General features: G+C 58.4%; 5 protein-coding genes across 11 annotated transcripts in view; 2 read left to right on the top strand and 3 right to left on the bottom strand.

The window, feature by feature from the left end:
* The window catches only part of LOC110387806 (V-type proton ATPase catalytic subunit A-like), a 16608-nt gene extending 9875 nt beyond the window's left edge, over positions 1-6733 (bottom strand). For all 3 annotated transcript variants that reach the window (XR_002432732.1, XM_021376408.1, XM_021376410.1), the window contains exons 1-12: positions 5877-6733; positions 5669-5797; positions 4934-5148; positions 4019-4156; positions 3637-3788; positions 2816-2978; positions 2242-2350; positions 2033-2155; positions 1835-1949; positions 1705-1768; positions 1036-1239; positions 378-472 (exon numbers count right to left, since the gene is read on the bottom strand). Coding sequence is in view for 2 of the 3 variants with exons in the window: in XM_021376408.1 (XP_021232083.1) it covers positions 378-472; positions 1036-1239; positions 1705-1768; positions 1835-1949; positions 2033-2155; positions 2242-2350; positions 2816-2978; positions 3637-3788; positions 4019-4156; positions 4934-5148; positions 5669-5797; positions 5877-5958 (1589 nt within the window). In the remaining variant the exon portion in view is untranslated. The remainder of the gene's footprint in view (positions 1-377; positions 473-1035; positions 1240-1704; positions 1769-1834; positions 1950-2032; positions 2156-2241; positions 2351-2815; positions 2979-3636; positions 3789-4018; positions 4157-4933; positions 5149-5668; positions 5798-5876) is intronic.
* Positions 6885-8492, bottom strand: PFDN2 (prefoldin subunit 2). The gene is made up of 4 exons (XM_021376418.1): positions 8349-8492; positions 8183-8271; positions 7219-7342; positions 6885-7135 (listed from the first exon to the last, which is right to left on the bottom strand). The coding sequence occupies exons 1-4, from the start codon at positions 8415-8417 to the stop codon at positions 6962-6964; spliced, it is 456 nt and encodes a 151-aa protein (XP_021232093.1). The 5' UTR covers positions 8418-8492; the 3' UTR covers positions 6885-6961.
* NIT1 (nitrilase 1) lies at positions 8596-11285 on the top strand. 2 transcript variants are annotated; one of them, XM_021376411.1, is made up of 6 exons: positions 8596-8713; positions 9445-9510; positions 9593-9841; positions 10180-10498; positions 10576-10701; positions 10787-11285. In XM_021376411.1, exons 1-6 carry the CDS (start codon positions 8679-8681, stop codon positions 11042-11044), a joined length of 1053 nt encoding a protein of 350 aa, XP_021232086.1. In that variant the 5' UTR covers positions 8596-8678; the 3' UTR covers positions 11045-11285. The 2 variants fall into 2 exon arrangements, with proteins under 2 accessions (XP_021232086.1, XP_021232087.1); XM_021376412.1 differs by having other exon boundaries at positions 8606-8730.
* DEDD (death effector domain containing) lies at positions 11189-20582 on the bottom strand. The gene is made up of 5 exons (XM_021376413.1): positions 20050-20582; positions 15422-15766; positions 13422-13529; positions 12607-12753; positions 11189-12511 (listed from the first exon to the last, which is right to left on the bottom strand). Exons 2-5 carry the CDS (start codon positions 15744-15746, stop codon positions 12135-12137), a joined length of 957 nt encoding a protein of 318 aa, XP_021232088.1. The 5' UTR covers positions 15747-15766; positions 20050-20582; the 3' UTR covers positions 11189-12134.
* S100A10 (S100 calcium binding protein A10) overlaps positions 21061-22334 on the top strand; it is a 3280-nt gene continuing 2006 nt past the window's right edge. Inside the window, exons 1-2 of one of the 4 annotated variants that reach the window (XM_021376419.1) lie at positions 21061-21442; positions 22236-22318. In XM_021376419.1, coding sequence (XP_021232094.1) covers positions 21177-21442; positions 22236-22318 — 349 coding nt within the window. In that variant the 5' untranslated portion in view covers positions 21061-21176. Of the gene's footprint in view, positions 21443-21658; positions 21896-22235; positions 22319-22334 lie in introns of those variants that run through there. The other 3 variants (XM_021376420.1, XM_021376424.1, XM_021376422.1) reach the window with 3 other exon arrangements.

The following is a 22334-nucleotide window of genomic DNA, read 5'->3' as shown; positions in this document are numbered from 1 at the left end:
GGGATGTGGGAACACAGGGACTTGGGTGTGATGAGAGGACACAGGGGTGATATGGGGATGTGGGGACATGGGGGTGGCACAGGGACATGGGGGTGTCCCAGTGATGTGGAATGAGGATGTCCTCATGTGGATGAGGACACTGGAATGGCACGGGGATGTGGGGACACGGGGATGTGGAGGTGGTATGGGGATGTGGGAATGTGGAGGTGGTAGGGGGATATGGCGACATGGAGATAGCATGGGGATGACATGGGGACATCGAGGTGGCTTGGGGTTGTAGAGGTGGTGTGGGGACATGGGAATGGCATGGGGATGACATGGGAATGTTGGGACATGGGGTGACATGGGGACATGGGGGGTAGATGGAGGCACGGTACCTGTCATAGGAGGAGTAGCCATTCTGCTGTAGGAAGTCATCCTTGAGGAGTTTGGCCACCTCCAGCGTCACCTTGTCAGCCTCAGCGAGAGACGCCTGTGGGGAAGGCAACATCCCTGTCCCATAGATCTCATCTCTACACCACAGCTCTCCTCCGCATCCCATTCCATCCTCACCCCATCCCTATCCTATTCACATCTCATGCCACCTACATCCCCTTCCCATCCCATCCCTGTCCCATCCCCATGCCAGTTCCACCCCATACCATCCCATCTCCATCCCATCCCCGTCTCAATTCCATCCCACGCCATTCTTACCCAATCCCATCCCCATCCCTATCCCATCCTCCCTCCCCTCCCATCCCAATCCTCATCCCTATCCCATCCCCATCTCAACTCCATCCCACACCATTCTTACCCAATCCCATCCCCATCCCTATCCCATCCTCCCTCGCCTCCCATCCCAATCCTCATCCCTATCCCATCCCAATCCCCATACCCTTCCCAATCTCAATCCCATCCCCACTCCATTCAAATTCCCTTCCCCTCACCACCTCATCCCCACCCCATCCTAATCCCAATCCCCATCCCCATCCCCACCCAATCCCACTCCATCTCAGTCCCCACACAATCTCAATCCAACCCCATCCCACCCCCCACCTTCCCCACGAGCTGCACGATCTCGGCCAGGTCCTCTTCCTCCTGCAGGATCTCCCTGGCACGGGTGCGCAGTGCGGGGAAGTCAGGGTGCAGCCGCTCATAGTGGGGTTCCAGCGCCCGCAAGTACTTGCTGTAACTGATCAGCCAATTCACCGACGGAAAGTGCTTGCGCTGTGCCAGCTTCTTGTCCAGACCCCAAAATACCTGTGGGACTGGGGGGTCAGCATGGGGGATCCAGGGGAACCCAAGTAAGGGACCCGTGAGAAACCCAAAAGATGGGATCTGTGGGAACCCCAAGTATGGGAGCCGTGAGAAAAACCAAATATGGAATCCACAGGGAACCCCAAATATGAGAAACATGGGGAACCCAAATATGGGATCTGTGGGAACCCCAGATATGGCATTCATGGGAACCCTAAATATGGGATCCACAGGGACTCCAAATATGGGATCCATGAGGAATCCCAAATATGGGACCCCTGAGGACAACCAAACAGGAGGTCCATGGGGACCAAATATAGGATTCACAGGGAACCCCAAATATGGGATCCTTGGGGAAAACCATATGTAGGATCTGTGGGGAACCCCAAATATAAGATCCACGGGAACCCCAAATATGAGATCCATGGAGAACCCAAATACGGGATCCGTGGGCACCTCAAAGCTCACCTGCACGATGCCCAGCGTGGCTGAGGTGACAGGGTCTGAGAAGTCCCCTCCAGGCGGTGACACCCTGTGGAGAACAGCACACTCAGTGGGGTGGGGTGGTCCCACGTCGTCCCCTCTTGGTGACACTCACGCTCCAACGATGCTGACGCTGCCCTCACGGAGGGGGGACCCCAGGCAGCGGGCCCGGCCTGCACGCTCGTAGAAGGATGCCAGGCGGGCGCCCAGGTACGCGGGGTACCCACTGTCTGTGGGGCATGGGGTGGCACGGTGATGCCGACGCCCACGTCCAGTGACAAGAGGATGATGTTGGGGATGCCCAGTTCCTCACCCGCCGGCATCTCAGCCAAGCGCCCCGAAATCTCTCGCAACGCCTCAGCCCAGCGAGAGGTGGAGTCAGCCATCATGCTGACATGGAGCCCCATGTCGCGGAAATACTCAGACAGCGTGATGCCTGCAGTGTTGGGGAGGGAGGTGGGTTGCAGGATGGCACCAATGGCAGAGCCACCCCTGTCACTGCCATCATCCCCTGTTGCCTACCGGTGTAGATAGAGGCCTCGCGGGCGGCCACTGGCATGTTGGAGGTGTTGGCCACCAGCGTGGTGCGCTTCATGATGCTCTCTGTCCTCCCATCCACCTCCATGGTGAGCTGGGGGTGGCACCATTAGCACTGTTGGCCCCACTGAGCACCGTTTGCCCCATTTGCACCATTGGCCCCACTGGCCTCATTGAACACCAATGGCACCGTTGGCAGCATTGACACTGCTGGCATTGCTGAGCACCATTGGGCACCGCTGGGCACCACTGAGCACCACTGGTACCACTGAGCACTGTTGGCCCCATTGAACACCATTGGCATTGTTGGCTCCATTGGCCCTTTAAGCAATGTTGGTCCCATTGGCCCCACTGAGTGTCATTGACACCATCTGCACTGTTGGCCCCACTGAGCTCCATTTGGCCCCACTGACACCATCAGGACTGTTGGCTCCATTGACCACTGTTGGCCTCATTGATCAGCGCTGGCACCAGTGGCCCCATTGGCCCCGCTGCTGGCACCACTGTTGGCACCATGCAGCCCACTGTCCCCTCTGTCCCCCTGTGTCACTGGGCTCACCTCAGGGAAGTCCCGCAGCACCTCGGACATCTCATTGCCACGCTCCCCGCAGCCCACGTAGACGATGATGTCGCTGTTGGAGTACTTGGACAGGGACTGTGAGATGACAGTTTTGCCGCAGCCAAAAGCACCAGGGATGGCTGTGGTGCCACCCTGCACGCACCTGGGGACGGTCCCTTGCATGGCCAGTCCGTCTCCATCCATTCCCATCCCTAACTCCATCCTGCCCCCATCTGCCCCCATCCTGATCTCCATCCCCATTTCATCCCCTCTCCCTCACCTCTCCCCCCTTGTCCCTCATCCCATCCCCCATTCCCACGCCCATTGCTGTCCCTGTCACCCACCACTCTTCCCAGCTCCATCCCATATCCCTGTCCCCTCTTCTCATGTCCCTCATCCCACATCCCTATCTCCATCCCTGTCCTGTCACCATTCTCTGTCCCCACCCCTCCCCTTCTCCCCATTCTCATCCCCACTCCTGTCTCATTTCTCACCCGTCCCCCGATCCCTACCCGCATCCCCTATTCCTGTCCCCAGTTCCCACCTATCCAAGACTCCCATCCTCATCCCCCAGCCCCCCCAGCCTATATCCCCACCTTCATCCCCTTCCCATTCCCATCCACTTTTCCTTCCATCCCCATCAAATCCCCCATTCCATTCCAATCTCATCCTCATCCCCACCCTATTCCCATCCCAATCCCATTCCCAGCCCCACATCGTTCCATCCCCAACCCCATCCCAATCCCATTCCCACCCCATCCCAATCCCCCTCCCATTCCATTCCCATCCTCATCCCATTTCATCCCAATCCCAATCCCTACGGGAAAAGCGCATCCAGCACGCGCTGTCCCGTCAGCAGTGGGTGATTTGCAGTCAGCTTCTCCACCACGGGCCGAGTCTGCCGCACCGGCCACACCTGCATCATGGTCAGCTGCTCCACCACTCCTTCAAAGTCCAGCTCCAGCACCACATCCTTGGGGACGTTTGGGGACATGTAGGGACAGCAGTGCCTTGGGATGCCACCACCACATTCTTGGGGACATTTGGGGACAGCAGGATGCCACCACCCCACCACCACATCCTCAGGGACATTTGTGGACAGTGGTGCCACAGGATGGCACCACCCCACCACCACCACATCCTCAGGGACATTTGGGGACAGTGGCACCATGGAATGCCACCACCACATCAGCCACCCCTTACTGAGACGCTGTAGTGTCCCGGTGGTGCGATGTGGGTGACAGTGCCGCAGCTGTGGGGTGGCACCATGATCTTGTGTTGGATGAGTGAGTTCTCTGTCACTGTCCCATAGATGTCTCCACCGGTGACGTGGCTGCCAACCTGGCACAGGGTGACCATGAGGGTAACAGGGTGGCAATGGGATCAGGCAGTGTCTCCGGTGGGAGCAGAAGGGTGCCCCCACTTCCCCACCTGGATGCTCTTGCTGGGGACAAAATCCCCATATCCCCATGTCTCACTGATGTCCCCATGTTCCCACCTTGATGCTCTTGCTGGAGATGGAGTCCCCATGTCTCCCTGTCCCCATATCCTCATGTTCTGTTCACGTCCCCATGTCCCCCCAGTGTTCCCATGTCCTCACCTGGATGCTCTTGCTGGGGACAAAATCCCTATGTCTCCCCACACCCCTGTTCCCATGTCTCATTCATGTCCTCATGTCCCCCTGATGTCCCCACATCCCCACCTGGATGTTCTTGCTGGGGACAAAGTCCCTGGAAGCATTCCAGACCAGACTGGGTGGGGCTGTGAGCAACCTGGTCTAGAGGGAGGTGCTCCTGCCTACAGTAAGGGGGTTGGAACTAGATGAACTTGAAGGTCACATCCAACCCAAACCATTCTATGATTCCATGTCCCCAGTGTCCCTATAACCCAATGATCCATTGATGTCCCCATGTCCCATTGATGCCCCTCTGATGTCCCCCACCTGGATGCTCCTGCTGGGGACAACGTTCCCCTGTCCCCACATCCCTCTGTCCTCATATCTCTATGTCCCACTGATGTCCCCATATCTTCATATTCCATTGTGGTCCCTTTGTTCTCATATCCCCATGTCCCGCTCACATCCACGTGTCCCCCTGAAGTCCCCACTGATGTCCCCACCTGGATGCTCTTGCTGGGGACAAAGTCCCAGGTGAGGTGCCTCGGCAGCGCGGGGACGTTGACACCCCGCGGGATGTAGATGCCACCTGTCAGCTGTGCAATGTCCCGCAGTGGGCGCTGGATGCCGTCGAAGATGGAGCCCAAGATACCGGGACCAAGTTCCACTGAGAGCGGCTGACCCGTGCGCAGCACCGGGTCCCCCACCCGCACCCCCGCTGTGGAGCGAGCTCAGGAGAGGGCACACGGAGTGGGAGGGGGACATGAGTTGGGGGATGTGGGGTAAAGGATAAGGATAGGGACATGAGATGAGGACATAGGGTGGGGACATGGGGGATAGGGATCTGGGGTGGGGGACGTGGGGATGGGGACAGGATAGGGACCACAAACAGGAGATGAGGACAAGGAAACTAGAGGGGACAGAGACATTCAGGCAAGACAGAAGGGGACAGGACATGCGAACAGGAATGGGGACAAGAATGGGGAGAGTGGATGGAATGGGGACAGGTGAGGGACCACAGAGACAAGAGATGGGGACAGAAAAGGGGATGAGGGAACTGGAGGGGACAGAGCCAGACAGAGGAGACAGGATGGGGGACAGGAAGGGATGGGGCTTGGGAGGGAACAAAGGGGACAGGAGGGGACAAGGACACTGGAGGGATCAGGGGACAGGAGAAGACAGGAGGGGACAGGAGTCTGGAGGGGACAAGGGAAAGACAGGGGTGGCTACAAGGATACAGGTCTCTTCGTACACCTGCAGTGTGGCCATGTCCCCCTCCAGGCGGATGATCTCCCCCACCAGCTCTGCGTGCCCCACACGCACCAGTTCATACATGGCCGCCCCTGCCATGCGTGTGGCTGTCACCACTGCAGGGACATTGCACCGTCACCCCCCTCCTTGTCTGCCCCAAGAGGTGTCACCGCTGTCCCCAACACGCAGCCGTACCAGGCCCCGAGACGCCGTGCACAGTGCCCAGCAGGCTCTCCCGCTCAACGTCAGCCATCCGTGTCCCCATATCCTCCTCCATGGTGGTGGCACTGATGGCATTGGTGGTGGCACCCACATTATATGGGGACAGTAACCGCAGGGGACTAGGGGGAACCAGCTGCACCCAGTGTCACCGCGGGTGTGGGCTGTGTACAGTCAACAGCACCTCCCCTCCTGTCCCACCCCACACCAGCATGCACCAGCACGCACCCAGCTTGTGAGGACAGGGCCAACCCTGACTGCCAACACTGCCACCCCCATGTCCCCTCCTGCTGCTCACTCTGCAATCCCCAAATCCCCCCCTAGGGTGGCTGTGCTCCCCACCATCCAGCACCAGCCCTGGGCCCACACACCCCCCAGTGTAACACAAGCACCAGTGCCCCCATGTCCCCTAATACGAGCCCATCTCCATGTCCCCATGCCAACACCAGCATCCCCATATCCTCCATTGTCTCCATGTCCCACAACATCCCTGTGTCCTCCAGTGCCACCCCCAGCATCTCCATGACCCCACACCCCCATATCCCCCAGTGCCAGCCCATGTCTCTGCGTCCCCATGCCACTGCGTGTGCTCAAGTCCCCCAGCACCACTGCCAGCATTCTCATGTCACCCAGTGTCTCCATGTTCCCCACTGCCAGCCCTGTCTATCCCCCCACTGAGCTCCCCACATCCCCTCTGCCAAAGGAACACACTTCTGGGAGAGCGACAGCAAAACAGAAACGCAGGGGTCTGAGTGACATTGTGGGGACAACGTCCTGGTGGCTTTCTGTTCCCTGGACCCCCAGCAGAGATGACACCTGTGTGTGCCCTCCCCCCCAGCCCAGGACACAGCAGGGACACAGTGCAGGAAAGCGGCGGCTGACGGCAGTCACAGGCGAACAGGCAGCTCAAGGACGTCCTCACAGTGCCACCGCTGTCACCACCCACAGTGCCACCTCCACTACCCCGTAACTAGAGAACACTTGTGACTCAAAATCCCCACATCTATTTAACAAAACCACTAAACGAGGGGAGGGAGGGCAGGTGACAGCAGGGGATAAGGCTAGGACACAAGGACACCAGCGGCACCACCCTTGCCCCCCTCGGCACCGTCCTTGGGGGGCTGCCGGGGGTCCTCCTCGCCCAGCAGGCGGATGTTGTGCTTCTCGCGGAACTCGTTCAGTTCACGGCCTTTGCTCTGCAGCTGCTGGCTCAAAGTCTCAATGATTTTGCTGATCTTGGAGGAGAAAAGGGGGAGAGGGGGTTTAGAGCAGTGGGGGGAAGGCCTGTGGGTGGGGAGGGGGTCTGGCCAGGGGTCACCTGCTCACGGTTGCCCTCCAGCGCGGGCAGCACCTCCTTGACAGTGCGCTCCACCAGGATGCCACCCACCATGCGGTAACACTTCCGTGTGGGGTCCACCTCACGCAGCGTCTCAATCACCAGGCTGTGGGGCGGGGGGGGCCCTGTCACCCCTGCATAACCCTGCATCACCCCCGGTGTCAACCCAGCATCCCTTGTTTCGCCACTGTGTCACTCCTGGTGTCCCCCCCACCGTTCTTCAGTGATCCTCCTCAACCCAGGAGTTCCCCCCATGCACCTTCACTGCCCCCCCCGTGCCTCCCACACCCCCAGTGTCATTCCTATATCCCTCAATACATCCTCCACACTCCTCCAGCATCACCCCCATATCCAGTGACCTCCCACACTCTCACTGTCCCCTTCATATCCCCAAGTGCCCCCCAATAAATCCATTGTCCTCATCCTGGTGTCCCCCACATCCCCAATGACACCCCTATACGCCTGGTACCACCTTTAGTGCCCCCCCCAACCCCCACCACACACCTCTTTGTGTCCCCTCCATGCTCCCACTCCCTCACAGTGTCTTCCACATGTCCCTAAGTGGCAAACTCAGACTCCACATGCTTACCCCCAGTGACACCCAAACCCCCGCTGTCCCCTCTATCCCAGGGTCCCCCCCCCTCCATTCACTGTTACCCTCCCATACCTCTGCGCCCCTACCTTGTCCCGTCCGCCCCGATATACCCCCATTCCTCATTGTCCCCCTCAACCAATTCCTCGGTACTCCCTCACTCTCTGGTACCCCCCGATGTCCCCATGCCCCTCACCATTCCCCACTGCCTCCCCATCCTAGTGTCCCCCTTTTCCCGTTCCCCCTCGCCCCATTCCCCAGTGCCCGCCCACCCGCTCACTGCTACCCATGTCCCCGTGCCTCCACCCCCCTTGTCCCGTTTCTCCCTCGTGTCCCTCTGCCCTGCCCCCACACCCGTGCTCGTTGAGCTCCAACTCCAGCTCCGCCGCCTTGGAGGCCAGGCCGCGCTGCTCCTGCCGTAACCGGTTGAACCGAGCCACCACCTGCGTGGACAACCGCCGGGGTGTCACCTCGGGATCCCGGGGCCCTCCCCCATCCCCTACCAAGCCCCGCCCCGCACCTGCTCCGCCGTGAGCACCTTCCCACCAGGCCCCGCCGCCGTGGGCCGCCCCTTCACGTTGTCCGCCATCTTCTCCCCTCCTCTCTGTGCCTCTTCCGGCGCATACCGGAAATTGAGCAGGAACTCTTCCGGCGTAGACCGCACTCCGTACGGGGGCTCTTCCGTGTACACCGGAAACAGGCTGGGCGCCATCTTGGCAAAGGTCAAAGCCTGGCAGCGGTGCTGTGTGGTGAGGTAGTGTTGGGCGCCATCTTGGTTGTGGGCAGCGCTGTGGGGGACTTTGCCCATTGCCCCTATCACTGCCTCCCGCTTCGGTGCCGCCGGCGCGACATGTACAGGCCGGGGGGGCAGTCAGAGGGGGTCCTGTAGGCAGTTTGAAGGTGTTGGTGGGGTTCTAGGGGCAGTCTGGGAGTGAGGGGGGCAGTCTGGGGGGACCCTGGGCCAGTTTGGAGGCCTGGGGGCAGTTTGGAGGAATATGTGGGTTCCTTGAGGCAGTTTGGGATCCTAAGGGCCGTTTGAGGTGTGCTGGGGGCAGTTTGGGGGTGATGGGGGCAATTTTGGGAGGCGTTACAGGTCGTTTGGGGATGCTGGGGGCACCTTGGAGGGTCCTAGGGCAAACTGAGGGTCCTAGGGACAACTGTGGAAAGGGTCAGAATGTGAGGAGGGGTCTGTGGGCACTTTGGGGTATGCTGGGGAGGGTCCCAGGGCAGTTTAGAGGGGGAGTCCCGGGGGGGGAAATGGGGGTTGATGGAATCAAACAGGCTGCTGGGAGGGAGCAGGGGGGGCTGACAGGGTCTGGGAGCAGTCTGGAGGGTCACAGGGGCAAAAAGGGGGGAGGATCCTTGGGGCAGTGTGGGGGTTTAAGTTGTGAGGAGCAGTCTGGGGCACTTCAAGGCATCCCAGGGGCAGTTTTGGGGGGGGGGGTAGTATGGAGGTCCTGAGGGCAGTTTGGGAGGGGTCCTGGGGTAATATGAGGCAGCTTGGGTGTGGGTTGAGGGTTTGGGGGGGCAGTTTGGGAGTCCTGGGGACAAACTGGGGGTGTCTTGGGGCAGTATGGGGTTTGAGGAGGGGCTCACCCTCTGCCCCCCCCACCCAGGCTGAGTGCAGTGCTCCGGCTCCCACTGCACCGCTTGTGCCCAGGCCTCCGGAGTCCCCTGGGCAGGTACTCACCTATGGGGTGGCGGTGGGCAGGGACACACAACCATGGTGTCCCCATCCCTGGGGTGACCCATGCTGTGTCACAGCCATCAAGCCATGGCGGTGTCCCTGGGGCCGAAGCCACTGGTGGCCGTGGGCCAGGTGACCTCCACTCCCGACAAGGAGCAGAACTTCTCTGGCTGCGCGGCACTGGTGCGGGCAGCAGCACGACGGGGAGCGTGCCTCGTCTTCCTCCCTGAAGGCTTTGACTACATCGGTCGTGACTCCGCGCAAACGCTCAGCCTGGCTGAGAGCCTGGACGGTGAGCTGATGGCACGCTACTCCGCGCTGGCCAGGTAATGGTGCCATGGGGATGCCCAGGGTGGCACCGCTCGTCCAGGTGACACTGCTTGTTCTGATGGCACTGCTCATCCCGGTGACAACGCTCATCCTAGTGGCACTGTTTGCCCTGGTGACAACACTCATCTCAGTGGTACCGCTCGTCCCGGTGACATTGCTTGTCCTGGTGGCACAACTTGCACCAGTGGCGTTACTTTTCCTGGTGGCACTGCTCATCCCAGTGACACTGCTCACCCTGGTGGTGCCACTTGTCCCACTGACAATGCTTGTCCTGGTGGGAACACTTCTCCCAGTGACAGTGCTTGTCCTAGGGACACCACATTGCTCCCCACAGGGACTGTGGTGTGTGGCTGTCCCTGGGCGGTTTCCACGAGCGTGGGGCAGACTGGCCGAGCACGCAGCGCATCTACAACTGCCACGTCCTCCTGGACCCCACAGGTGAGCCCCCCCAACCCTGCCCCATGGAGGGGGGTCCTGTGACATGTCCCCCTACTCCCTGTGCTCCCTTGTTGCTTGCAGGGCGCTTGGCAGCAGCCTACAGGAAGACTCACCTGTGTGACGTGGAGCTGGAGGGCCGTGTCACCATGAAGGAGAGCAGCTTCACCAACCCCGGCACCGAGATCGTGCCCCCCATCAGTACTCCAGCAGGAAGGGTACAGGGTGCCCATTCCTCATCCTCACCCCACGCCACATCCCGTGTCCATCCTGATGTCCCTTTGTCCCCAACCAGCTCGGGCTTTCCATCTGCTACGATCTGCGCTTCCCTGAGATCTCGTTGGCGCTGCGGCACGCTGGTGCCGAGATCCTCACCTACCCCTCAGCCTTCACCTTCCCCACAGGCTCTGCACACTGGGAGGTGGGCACTAACCCCCCCACCCCCAGAAAAACCTCTTTTCCTCCCAATTTCTGGGACGGCCCTCATCCTCGCTGTGTCCTCATAGGTGCTGCTGCGGGCGCGTGCCATCGAGACCCAGTGCTACGTGGTGGCGGCGGCACAGACGGGTCGGAACCACGAGGGCCGCGTGTCCTATGGCCACACACTGGTGGCAGACCCCTGGGGGACAGTGGTGGCACAGTGCAGTGAGGGACCGGGGCTCTGCTATGCCGAAATTGACCTTGAGTACCTGCACCGTGTGCGCCGCGAGATGCCGGTGCAGAGTCACCGCCGTGCCGACCTCTATGGGACTGTGGGGCTGTAGGCAGCACTCTCAGCCCCATAGCAACCCACAGCTGGGCTGGGTCTGCTGTTTGTCCCCCAGAATATTGGAGTGAACACATGTTCGAGGCTTTGTGGCGTCCCTGGTGCTGGGGGTGTCACCAGAGAGGCAAAGGAAAGAGCTGTGCACTGCTGTAGATGTTTATTTCAAGAAAACCGAAAGCTACACAGGGAATATGACTGTTATATTGAAGTTTTAAAAAATACAGAAGTCACAGAAATTACACCACGTTGTGCCAGAGTTGGCTGTCACCTGGGGAGGGCGGGGGGGGTGCCACATATCCCCCTCCCCAGCTGTGGGGTCAGTGCCCACCCCACGGTGAGGGGACTGCTTGTAGGGATGGGGAGAAAACCACAAAACGGGATGGAGAGGGGAACACTCCCTCCCCCCCAAGGACCTTCAGAAGGGGGACAGCAGAGGTGACAGGTCCACTAGGACACAGCCATGGGGCCAGCCCCCCTATCCCAGTTTGTCCCAGTTCATCCCAGCTGCAAGAAAGGATGGGACAGGCAGAGATCTCACTGTGTCCCTCAGCACTGGTCCCCCCCCAGCCCCACAGAGAGGGGGGCATGAAGGCACATTGTCCTGGGGACAGCGTGGGGACACCACTGGAGGCAGAGAGGAGGCAGTGGAGTGGGGGTTCAGGGCTCCAGTGTTGGGGACAATGGGGCCACCTCACTGCCAGGCCCACAGGGACACTGACAAAAGGGCAGGAGTGGGGCACAGCCACCCCACAGCTCCCAGTACAACCCCACCATGTCCCAGTGTCCCTCTGCCCACTGCTGACCCACCCCGGGTGGATTTTTCACGTTTTTGGGTCGGTTTGTCTTTTTTAATGGATACAAAACAAAAGAGAAAAAGGAAACAAAGCAAGAGAGAAGGTGACAGGACAGGAGAAGGGTGAGAGAACACGTCAGCCTCCGGCGCTCCCCACAGCAAACCAGGTCCCAAAGCTCAGCGCCCGGTGGGAGTCCAGCAGGGCTTTAAATCTTTTCTTTTAGAAAAAAAGAAAAAAAAAAAAAAAAAGAAGGAAAAAAAGTAAAGAAGACAAGAGCTTGGATCCCACCAGGCGTCAGGGGGCTGTCTGCAGCATCAAGTTCCTCAGGAGTTTCTGGCGCCCAACCTCGTAATCCTCCTCGTCCACATTGACCAGCAGTTTGATGGCTTCGTGGCCCACGGCTTGCTTGAGCGAGTCCGTGATGAAGACGCCCTTGAGGGCCTCCAGCAAAGAGCCGTTGATGTAATCACGCCAGAACGCGTCGAGGTAGGTGAGCTCTGAGAATTTTATGTCACAGATGATGGAGCCCAGGTCCCGGGACTTCAGGATGGTGTTGGCTTGGTTGAAGCGCTCGAACTGGCGCTCCAGTGGGTCCTGCTTGTTGGAGAAGACATTGCCCTGGAGCGCCGTCTCGTGCTGGCAGTACTCGGCTCGGACACGCAAGCGGATGTCTGCGGGGAGTGGGGGCACTCAGCATGCTGTCCCCATTCTCCTGGGGGCATCAAGACCCCCTTCTGTCCTCCCACTGACCCCCCACAGATCTTACCACACGTCTGCTTCTCCTTGGGGTCTGGTGTCACCGACTTCCTGCGCTTGCGCTGGCTGCTGAGGAGGGCCCTGCCACGGCCGGGCCTCTTGGTGCAGATCTGCGGCCCCGCTGAGGAGCAGCAGACCATGGGGTGCTGGGGAGGCACTGCCCGGAGGACGGATGGGTAAGGAGCCAGGAATGGGGGCAGCTCAGAGCAGGGACCCAGAGCTGTGCGCTGCCCCTGCGGCACCCAAACCGGGGGCTGGGGGCTTTGTTCCTTCCATGGCCCATAGAGTTGCAGACCAAGGGCAGCCCCAAAAACACCCTCCCCACTGCGGGGAGCAGAAGAGCCCCCCAGTTCTGAGGAAATCTTTTGGTGCATTCTAAAGCGTTGATTTCATCCCAGGGTAAACCTGGAGGATGGCCTGACCGCAGCTGCTCCCCTGACCTGGGAAGGGACACCAAAATCCTCATTTGGTTGTCCCCTAGTCGCTCAAGGTGTCACCTGAGCACTGGTAAAACTGTCAGCAGCCGGCAGTGCCCAGCCTGCGTCACTGGGAGGAGGTGACACTGACAGATGGGGAAAGGTGCCACTAACGTGAAGGGACACAGACACACCAGGGCCGGATTCTGCTGGGACAGTGCTGCAGAGAGCCTGTGTGCCAAGCTAAGGATTGGGGTGGGGGCGGTTCTCGGGTGAGTGCAGCCCTGCTGGGACACGCACCCTTTTGTCATCAGCGCCACAATTCACGTGACAGCTTCTGCCCCATTATCAGGGAAGCAGGGGAATTCAGACACAGATCCTGGTGTGTCCCCAAGCCCCACGTCCTCACCTGATTTGTGGGGGTGGCCGAGGCTGTGTTCCGCAGCGCTGTGAGCCCGTGGTGTCACGTAGCGGATGGAGGTCTCCTCCAAGTACTTGTCCACCAGGTCCGGACACACTGCCAGAGAGGGAGGGAGGGGTCTTGTTAGGACGGACCCACGGGCAGCAGCAGGCACCAGCACAAAGCGCTGCATGCACAGATCCCCCACTGCACACAGATCCCCCTGGTGATTTCCACTGATGACTTCCCACACTGATGACTTCCCCATGGCATCCTTTTTAAGCCCAAGAGCTTCATGAGCATTTTGTTTCCAAAAAAAAACCCCCCAAAAAAAAAAAAACCCAAAAAAACACCCCAAAAAAAAAACACCCCCAAAGTTGCAGCCATGCAGCTCCCAGCCCCGGCAGCAGTACTCAGGGTCCCCCCAACACCCCACTGCAAAGAGCTGTCCCTCAGTCAACCGTTTCGGAAAACACTCCATTTTAGAGCTCAGAAATAAGACTGCGTTGTGCAGGAAAGGCTGTCCGTGTCCCTTCCCCCAGCTATCAGCACAGACCATTCTGATTCTGTCAGTCCCTGGGACAGCCCCATGCCGATGTCCCTGCCTACACCTCCAAGCTGGAATAAATAGCTGATAGTATTAACTGCATGACTTTGTTATCCGGATGACTTTAGAGCAGAGCTTTGAAGCAGTGTGATGTGTGCTGCCAGGGCTCCGAGGTCAGGCTACTGAGCAGGAGCAGCTGTGAGTGAAGACGATGGGGTAAGCGAGACCACAGCTCCCATCCTTCCCCCAGCTCCGAGCTAACTCGGGGCTGAGGTTTTGCTCCTCTGCAGAGCAACAACTACGAAAGAGGAACAAAAAGATGAGACCACAGTGAGGCACACGTATGGAAGGAGGCAGGGACGCGAGCAGCGCTTCCTCTAACTCATCGATCCGTTCCTCCTCAGTGCAAAGTGCATTGTAAACCACGTGTCAGGTGCAGCTCTTGGCCACGCTTTTCTCAACTGCTATTTTGGGGCATTTCTTAAGCTGCTGCCATTTGAACGCGGCTGGACACAATCTCACACCTCTGCAATGTCCATCTCCCGAAGCAGCTCTCCAAGCACAGGACAGATGCCGTCGCCAGGATGGGAGCGACAGTCCTGTGTTAAAGGATTTGTCATGGCCCCTGTGCTCCTCTGTCAGCACCCCCCCCGTCTCACCCTAAAAATGGGAAAGGTTTCGTGCCTGCCCGTACTTGTGTTCACTGCTTTCCCAAGGGCTGGCATCGCAGTTGTGAGCAGAAAGCAGGGAGACTCAGCAGCCCAGAACTGCCAAGAAAGCACAATTATCCTCATTTCATAAGAAAAATGCAAATTTCTGAGGTTGGAGCCTGCCGAAGCGGCTGCCTTGCACTGCTCCTGCAACAAGTGAGCTCCTCCAGCTGTGGGTGAAATTCCCCTAATGGTGAATTGGCACAGAGCTGGGCCTACAGCTCGATGAGTGACCAAAATCCAATCAATTTACCCAATCTGAATGGCCCGGGTACTGCTGCTCAGGTTTGCAACCGGAGAGAGGGGTTGAGGCACTCCACTCAAAAACCATGTCCTCTTGGAACGTCCCACGGTGTGCTGCATAGCAGTGGGCTCAGGGAGGACATCGGTCACCTCTGGAGCCTTGTGTCCCTTCTAAGAAGGCAAACATGCTGTCCCTGAAGCTCCTCCTTGCCCTACCCAAAGGCCACCTAAATGCATTTCCCCAAAAACAGGGCCTTCGGGCCAGAATAAACTTTCTCCCTAAAGCCCTAGAGAGCCTCAGTGGAGGAGAAAGAGGAGAATCTTAGAACCATGGCATCACAGCACAGTTGGGTGGGAAGGGATCCTATAGATCACAGAACTGTGGGATCACTAAAATTTTGGGGGTAGGAAAGCACCTCAAAGACCACAGAATCACAGGATGCTGCCCCCCTGCCCTGCTGCCACCCCATTTGGCCAGTCTGAGCACCGAGCCGGGCAGCTGCACTCACCAGCCCGTCGCCTCTTGAGGGTGACATAGGGCAGCAGGTCGTGGCGTGTGATGATCCGCAGCAGCTGCAGCACCTGCCTGAAGTTGGTCTCATCACAGCGGCCCTGCCGCTCCAGCGCCAGCAAGAAGTCCCTGCCACTGCGGATCATGCCCCGCTCATAGTCGTCAATGACATCCACGAAGAGGAAGGAGAGGACGCGCACGTCGCGGTGCGTCAGATGCGTGCCCACGATGTCGAACATGCGGTGCAGGCTGTACAGCCCGTGCTCACGGTCGCCCCGCTCCTCAGGCCAGGCCTGCGTGCGGCTGCGTTTCAGGGCTGCCATCTCTGCCCAGCACGTGGCTCCTGTGAGACAAAAAAGCGACCACCAGGCTTGAACGCAGCTCCTGTTGCTCTCTCTCAGTGAAAATCCCACCCTTGGACCCTCCAAGTTGAGTTTCCCCATCCAAGGCTGTTCCCACTGCTGTGCCACTCCACTCTGGCTCAGTGCCACCCCTGAATCTCAGCCATGTGTCCCCTCCTCTGCCTGGATCTGAAACCAGAGCCTGGGGCAATAGCCCCAAACCATGCGGCCCCGTTACAGTGGGCCCCGAATCCTCGTGGCACCACCACCAGTGGGACACAGAGAACGCCAGCTGCAGCCCCACTGTCCCTCCTGTCACCACAGCACAGCCAGCACACCCCAACCTGCTTGGCTCCAGGCCCTGTCAGACCGGCTCCAGGCTCTCTCTCCCCATCCTGGCAAGTTTGTGGCCAGGGAAGCCCCAGGAGGGGTGACTTCACCTCATACTGGCCCACTCCACCTCTGGGTTTTGTTCTTTGCCATTTTTCAGCATGGTCACCCCAAGATTCATCTTAGCATGAAACCACGTTGGGGACAAAGCCGAGTTTTCACAGCAAGATCAGCCAATAGCTCAACAACTCTGTGCTTCTGATGGGAATGCTGCAGCAGCAGTGTTGTGCCCTGAAGCACACTCTTGAGAGCACAGCTGTACCAAACCGTCACCACAGGCTGCTGGGAACTCAAATGCCACATCCCAGCAGGAACTGAGGAAAGGAGAACTTGAAGCAGAGTGCAGCACAGTGGAGAACGGCTGTGTGCTCGCTGCCTGAGGGCTTGGCATTAGCCAGCATCCTCAAGAAAGCCGCAGGAACACCACCGCTGCCACCTTCACACCCAAACGGCAGCAGGAGATGTCCCGGTCATGGCAAGAAGTAGGAACGTGGCCCAAAGGCTTCCCTGCTCTGAGCCCAGAGCCACGCTGTCCCCAGATCCCTTGTGCCTTCAGGGTTTCTCCACAGGTGGCACCTCCCCACGAGTCACGGGTGGGAAATGAGCCCTCAAACTGCACCTGGAGCACTCCTGGCACTCCCCACCAGCCCTGAGCACCAAAACTTCACCTTCTAAGCCATTCCCCATAGGAGGGGCGGATTGCTTGCTGCTGGGCGGAGCACAGACATGGGGCTCTGAGCCATGTGATGGCACCCCAAAGCTTCAGGATGCAGTGCCGCACAGTCCAGCCTCTCTGCACAGGGCAGCCACGCACTAATTGCAGCACAGCTGCACTCCGAGGTGTGCCCTCATTAGCCCCACACTCCCAAGGGCTGCTCTCCACACAGGAGTCAGGGTCCCAGGTTGAATCCCTGCTGCAAAGAGCCGGGATGAGAAGTGCATGCGGTGACAGCCACTTCCAAACTGCCTCTGACGCAGCACTGACTGCTCGTGTTGGGAGGAGAACGTTGTGCAACTTCCCCCCCCCGGTTGGCCTCACCCCATAGCGTCCCAAAGGCGGTTCCTGATAGACACAGCCAGAAAAAAAAGGGGCAGAAAATCCAAATCCACCACCAAGCTCCTGCGTGGCTCTGGGCTGCAGCCCAGTGGCACCTGGAGAGAGATTCCTCCAAGCTTTGCAAAACCTTTGAGTGCAGAGTTTATGAAGTTGTCACACACTCTAATTGGTGTCTTTGCCGTTTCACTACTGCTGTTGGGTTTTGCAACCAGACCTATAAATATTCTGGCACTAGGGAGCAGGCACAGGATGAGCTGCAGCTCTCTATGAAATCCTGCCTGGAAATGCCAAGCTTGCTTCACCCCACATCTCCCCTCCTGGCAGGGAACCCACAAACCTCAGCCCATGCAAAACTGGGGAGGGGGGGAAAGTGCCCAAATCCCAAGCAGCACCAGCAGCAATCCCACTCTCATAATTTGTTTTGGGGACATTGTTTTTATAGCAAAATTCAAACCATTCCCCAGGAATTGCTCGTTTTTCTGCTGTTGGGTTTGAGGAGTGCCGAATCGTTTCAAAGCCAAAGCAGATGCTTTCTTTGGGTTATTTACCACTGGTCACCTGGGAAATGCATCGCATTTCTTCTTCCAGAAGAAAAAAAGCGGTTCTATGTCATACTGCTTAGACTGAAGGAGGAGGGATTCAGCAGAAAAAGCCTCATTTTGAGTGGAGAGTCCTGAGGGGCAGCTCCTTACAGCTGCACCACCCAAAACTGCAGTGTTGTCACATTTGTTTTCAAACCAGGGATTCCAGCAGCCATGACTAGGAAGAGATCCTTCCCTGCCTCCCCTCCCACCTCACACCCACAGGGCAGGCATCTGGGGCTGCAAGAAACCTCAAATCCTCCCAAGAAGAGGGGTCCAGTGCCAGGATCAGGACTGGGACAGCTTCTGGGGGGCAGCACCTTGAGGCCACCTCCCAGCAGAGAGCTGTGGGATCTCAGTTCTGTGCACCTCCACTGCTTTATGGATGGTTCACTCCACGGAGCCACGTAGAAAGCAAACAGATGTGTGTGCTACATGCCGATGTTACTCCCAGGAACCGACCCCACACACACTGCGCAGGTGGGAGGAGGCTGTCAAGCATGGCAAGATCATTAAAACAATTTGTGGTAAACAGGAAAAACGAGCTCCTGGTGCCTACAGCGCGCTCTGCAGTCACTCACCCCAAGCCTGGCTTGTCCATCAGCCTGTTCACCCCAACAGATTCCAGGGAAGTTAATGTCCCACCACAAAAACCACCTATCAGCGTTGCAGCCTTGCAGAAGTCACGCAGGGAAAAGTGATAAAAATCAGTTCCCCAAAGGGGTTTTGCTGGAGGTAATACCACAGCATCACAGCCTCCCATGTCCCATCGTGGTGGCACTGTGAGTGGAAGCGAACGGGGACATATCACCTGGCAGAGCACATGGTTGGGGTCGGAGCTGTTCCTCCCCGTGAGGCGCAGACACCTTTGGAAGATCTGGGGCTGGAAACCAAGCGGGCTGCCCCCAGCTCTCAAACATGCCTGCCCCAAAGTGACCCAGCAGCCCATTCCTGCACATGTACAATACCGCACTGCTCCAAACAGCAGCAGGAGGGCAGGCACTGAGCTGGCAAAGCAGCTCCAGGACAACGCTGGTCTGTGAGGATCCCAGATTGGACTGGACCCACGGGGATTAGGGTTCAACTCCAACTGGAATTAGGAAAACACAGACAACCACAGCTCCTGATAAACCAAGCAAAGGGAGGAGAAGTGAGACTGAGCCACAACCACTCTCCCTGTGGGTTTTCTGACCTCTACCCTGCAGCACTATGCATCCATGACAGGAGAGCAGGCCCAAGCCCATCTGCGAGTCTCGAAATGATCCCAAACCCACAGCTCCAAAACTACCGTAAGCAGAATGGGTCCTAGCCCCGTTCAGAAACACAGTCTGGCTTCATCGCAGCCAAGAGCCACACTGCCATCACTGTGTGTGTCACTGGAGGGCCACCAAAACCACCACCCCATGGCAGGTCACAGGGCTCACTGTCAGCATCGCTGCTTGGGGAAGACCTGATTTTAGGGTGTTTTGCTGTAATTAAATCCCCTAAGCATAAGCAGCGATGCGAGGAATGCTGGAGAAGTGGCAGCCATAGCATTTCACGCACTGCTGCAGCACAGAGCTGCTGGGACTGCACAATGTCACAGCACTCTGCGTGTCCCCAGGATGGGAACAGACCCCAGCAGCAAGGCCGACCCTGAGCGAGAGACTGACCCTTAAGACGAGGCCATCCCTGAGGGAGGGAAGGATCACAAAGGTGAGGCCCTAAAGGCTCAGCGTGGCACACATGACCATGACACAGAGCAGAAGGGGCAGAACCACTTGGCACAGACATGGGCAAAGTATGGGACAGGTGACATCTAGAAGGCACAGCGCCAGCACGCGTGGTCATTTCAGGCAGAACAGAAACCAGAACCATGTGGAAACAACCAGAACATTCACTTTTTTTTTTCTTTTTCGGGAAGGAAGCCCCACACAACAGCCCCACAAGCACACAGTGGTGTACGACAGCTCCAGACATGGAAACCTGAACTGCAGCCAGAGTCTGGCTCACATTCAGACACTTTAACCTCACCAATTTTGGCACTTCTATCAGGAAAAACACACTGGGTCTGGAAGAGCCTCTCCGAGACTTCCCCCACGCCTTCCCAAACTTCACACCCAGACCCACAGATCCACAGCCGCAGGAGCCCACTGTCAAGGATCAACAAAAGGATTTTCTGGACAGGACGTGACATCCAACACCATCGTTCTGTGCAGCTGAGGGATGGGTGACTCATGGGCTTATCAAGAAATTAAACCCGTGCATGAAAACCAACCTTAACGAAGAGCTCCTCTGTTCTGCGTGTATCCGCTCCGATCTGAATCCAAGCACGGATTGCTCCGAAGTCCTCTATCCCCTTTTCTCTCAGATTTCTTCAGCACAGTGCCCCAGTGGGGCCACTTACAGCCCTACAGCACGGCCCACGTATCACTCTTGTCACAGGAAGCCACACTTCCAGCGCTGGTGGCCTTCTCACCACGGTGGACTTTCCAGAAGCCACCAAACAGTCTTTTTGTCTTATTTTAAGTAACTCTGATGCCCAAACTTTCTCTCTTTTTTTTTTTTAATCCCTACTTTACTCTATAATAATTTATTGACAACCTGAACCAATCCTGTGCTCCCTACGCTGCTCCTTCGGACATCTTCTCAACCCAAAATCCCCATTCCTCCCTCAGTAGTGCACCCAAGCGAGGGGCAGGCTGTTTTAAACCTGTTTGTTCCCGAAGATCTCCTCCAGAAAATGGGCTTTGCTCACAAAATTCGCCAAAAAAAAAAAAAAAAAGCCAACAGAAGGGCAAAAAAAAAAAAAAAAAAAAAAAAAAGCCAACAGAAAGGGAAAAAAAAAAAAAAAAAAAAAAAAAAACGCCAGCAGAAAGCAAAAAGAGAGCCCACGGGGAGACAAAAAAAAAAAAAAAAGGGCCACCAAAGGGACTCTGGATGGAACTACGGGCCCAGAGCCAGGCCCATGCCGTCCCCACAGCCCTCAATGCCCCCCCAGCGCCCTTTTACTCAGAGAGGGGCCCCCTTGAGAACTCAGCCCCAAAAGAGAGCTCTGTATCCCCCCCAAACAGCGACCTCCAGGCACCCTCACAGGGCTGAGTAGCGTCCGCAGACCAACTACCTCCAACCTCGACCCCCTCGTGCCTCAGTTTCCCCCCGAGGCCTCAGCCCCGCCCCCAGGGCCCGCGGCTGCCTCACGACGCAACTCCGAGGGCCGGGCCCCGTTAGGCCCCCATCTCCCGGGCACCGGGCCGAGACCTCTCGAGCGCTGCCTCCCACAGCGACAGGGCTGTGCTGAGCGGAGAGGCGGCCCAGGTAACGCCGAGGCTCCCCCTAGGCCGCCCCCGCCATGCCCGGACCCGCGCTCCCTCCCCTCACGGCCTGGCCCCACTCGGCGCCGCCATGTTGGCTCCGTCCGCTCCTCTCCCCTCTCGCAGGCGGCTGACGGAGCGACGTCACTTCCGGCGCGACGTCACATTCCGGCTTCCCCTCCCTTCTCAAGCCCCGCCCACATCCGGGTCACGCTCACCTCGCCGCCTTCACGCCCGCAGGGAAGGACAGGCGGCGCGGCGTCATATTGAATATGGGCAAGCGGGCGAGCGCGTCCGCAGTAGGGGGCGTTGGCTTCATCGCTATTTCAGAACATTGTGGTGCTGCCGCCATGTTGGGTGAGGGCGGGAGGGGTGTGAGGAGGCGCCGCCATCTTGAGTGGGGACAGAGAGGGGGGGCAGCGAAGGGATAGGAGGGGATCACTAGGGTAACGGGAGGGGGGAGTCTGTTTTTCGGGAGGCCTTTCGGATGTGGGGGCGAGATGTGGGGAATGGGGGACCACTTGGGGTAGGGGATAGGGACGGGGGGGCCCTGGGGGCAGGGTGGGAGCTGAGAACTGGGAGGGCCCCACGAAGGCCCCATTTCACCTCAGGGCCTTTTTTCTTGGAGGGGAGGTTAGGGCAACCCCCCAGTAATTAGCTCCGCTAATTGTCCCACGCGCTGCGGGGGCAGCTGATGGCACAGTGCCTGCTGAGTGCTGCCAGGCACCAGGTGCAATTAGCAGCAAGGAAGGGTGTGTGCAGCCTCACTGCGGGGGGAGGAAGCTGTCCCCAAAGAGATTGGCTCTGTCTGTAAGTATGGCCCTGTCCCCAGGGGTGGCCCTGCCCCAAAGAGAGCCGTGTCCCCATGTGTGGCCCTGTCCCCATGCATGGCTCTGTCCCTACAGCTGACCCTCTCCCTAGGTGTGGTCCTGTCCTCAACTATGACTCTGCCCACAAGTGTGGCCGTGTTCCCAAAGAAGGCCCTGTCCCTAAGCACATCCCTGTCCCCAAACGTGGCTTTGCCCCAAAGGATGGCTCTATCCCCAAGAATGGCCATGGCCCCTGAGGTGGTCCTGTCCCCAGGGGTGGCCACATCCCTGAGCCAGGTCCCTAAGTGTAGCCCTAACCCTGGGGATGGCCCTGTCCCCAGAGGTGTCCCCGTCTCCAGATTTGTCCCTGTTCCTAGAGATGGCCGTGTCCCCAGGAGCGCCACAAGGAGGGACACACGTTCAGGTGAGCGTGGGGGGGG

This window comes from Numida meleagris, chromosome 24, assembly GCF_002078875.1.
Source record: "Numida meleagris isolate 19003 breed g44 Domestic line chromosome 24, NumMel1.0, whole genome shotgun sequence".
Lineage (NCBI taxonomy): Eukaryota > Metazoa > Chordata > Aves > Galliformes > Numididae > Numida > Numida meleagris.
This window is presented reverse-complemented; position numbering and strand designations above follow the sequence as displayed.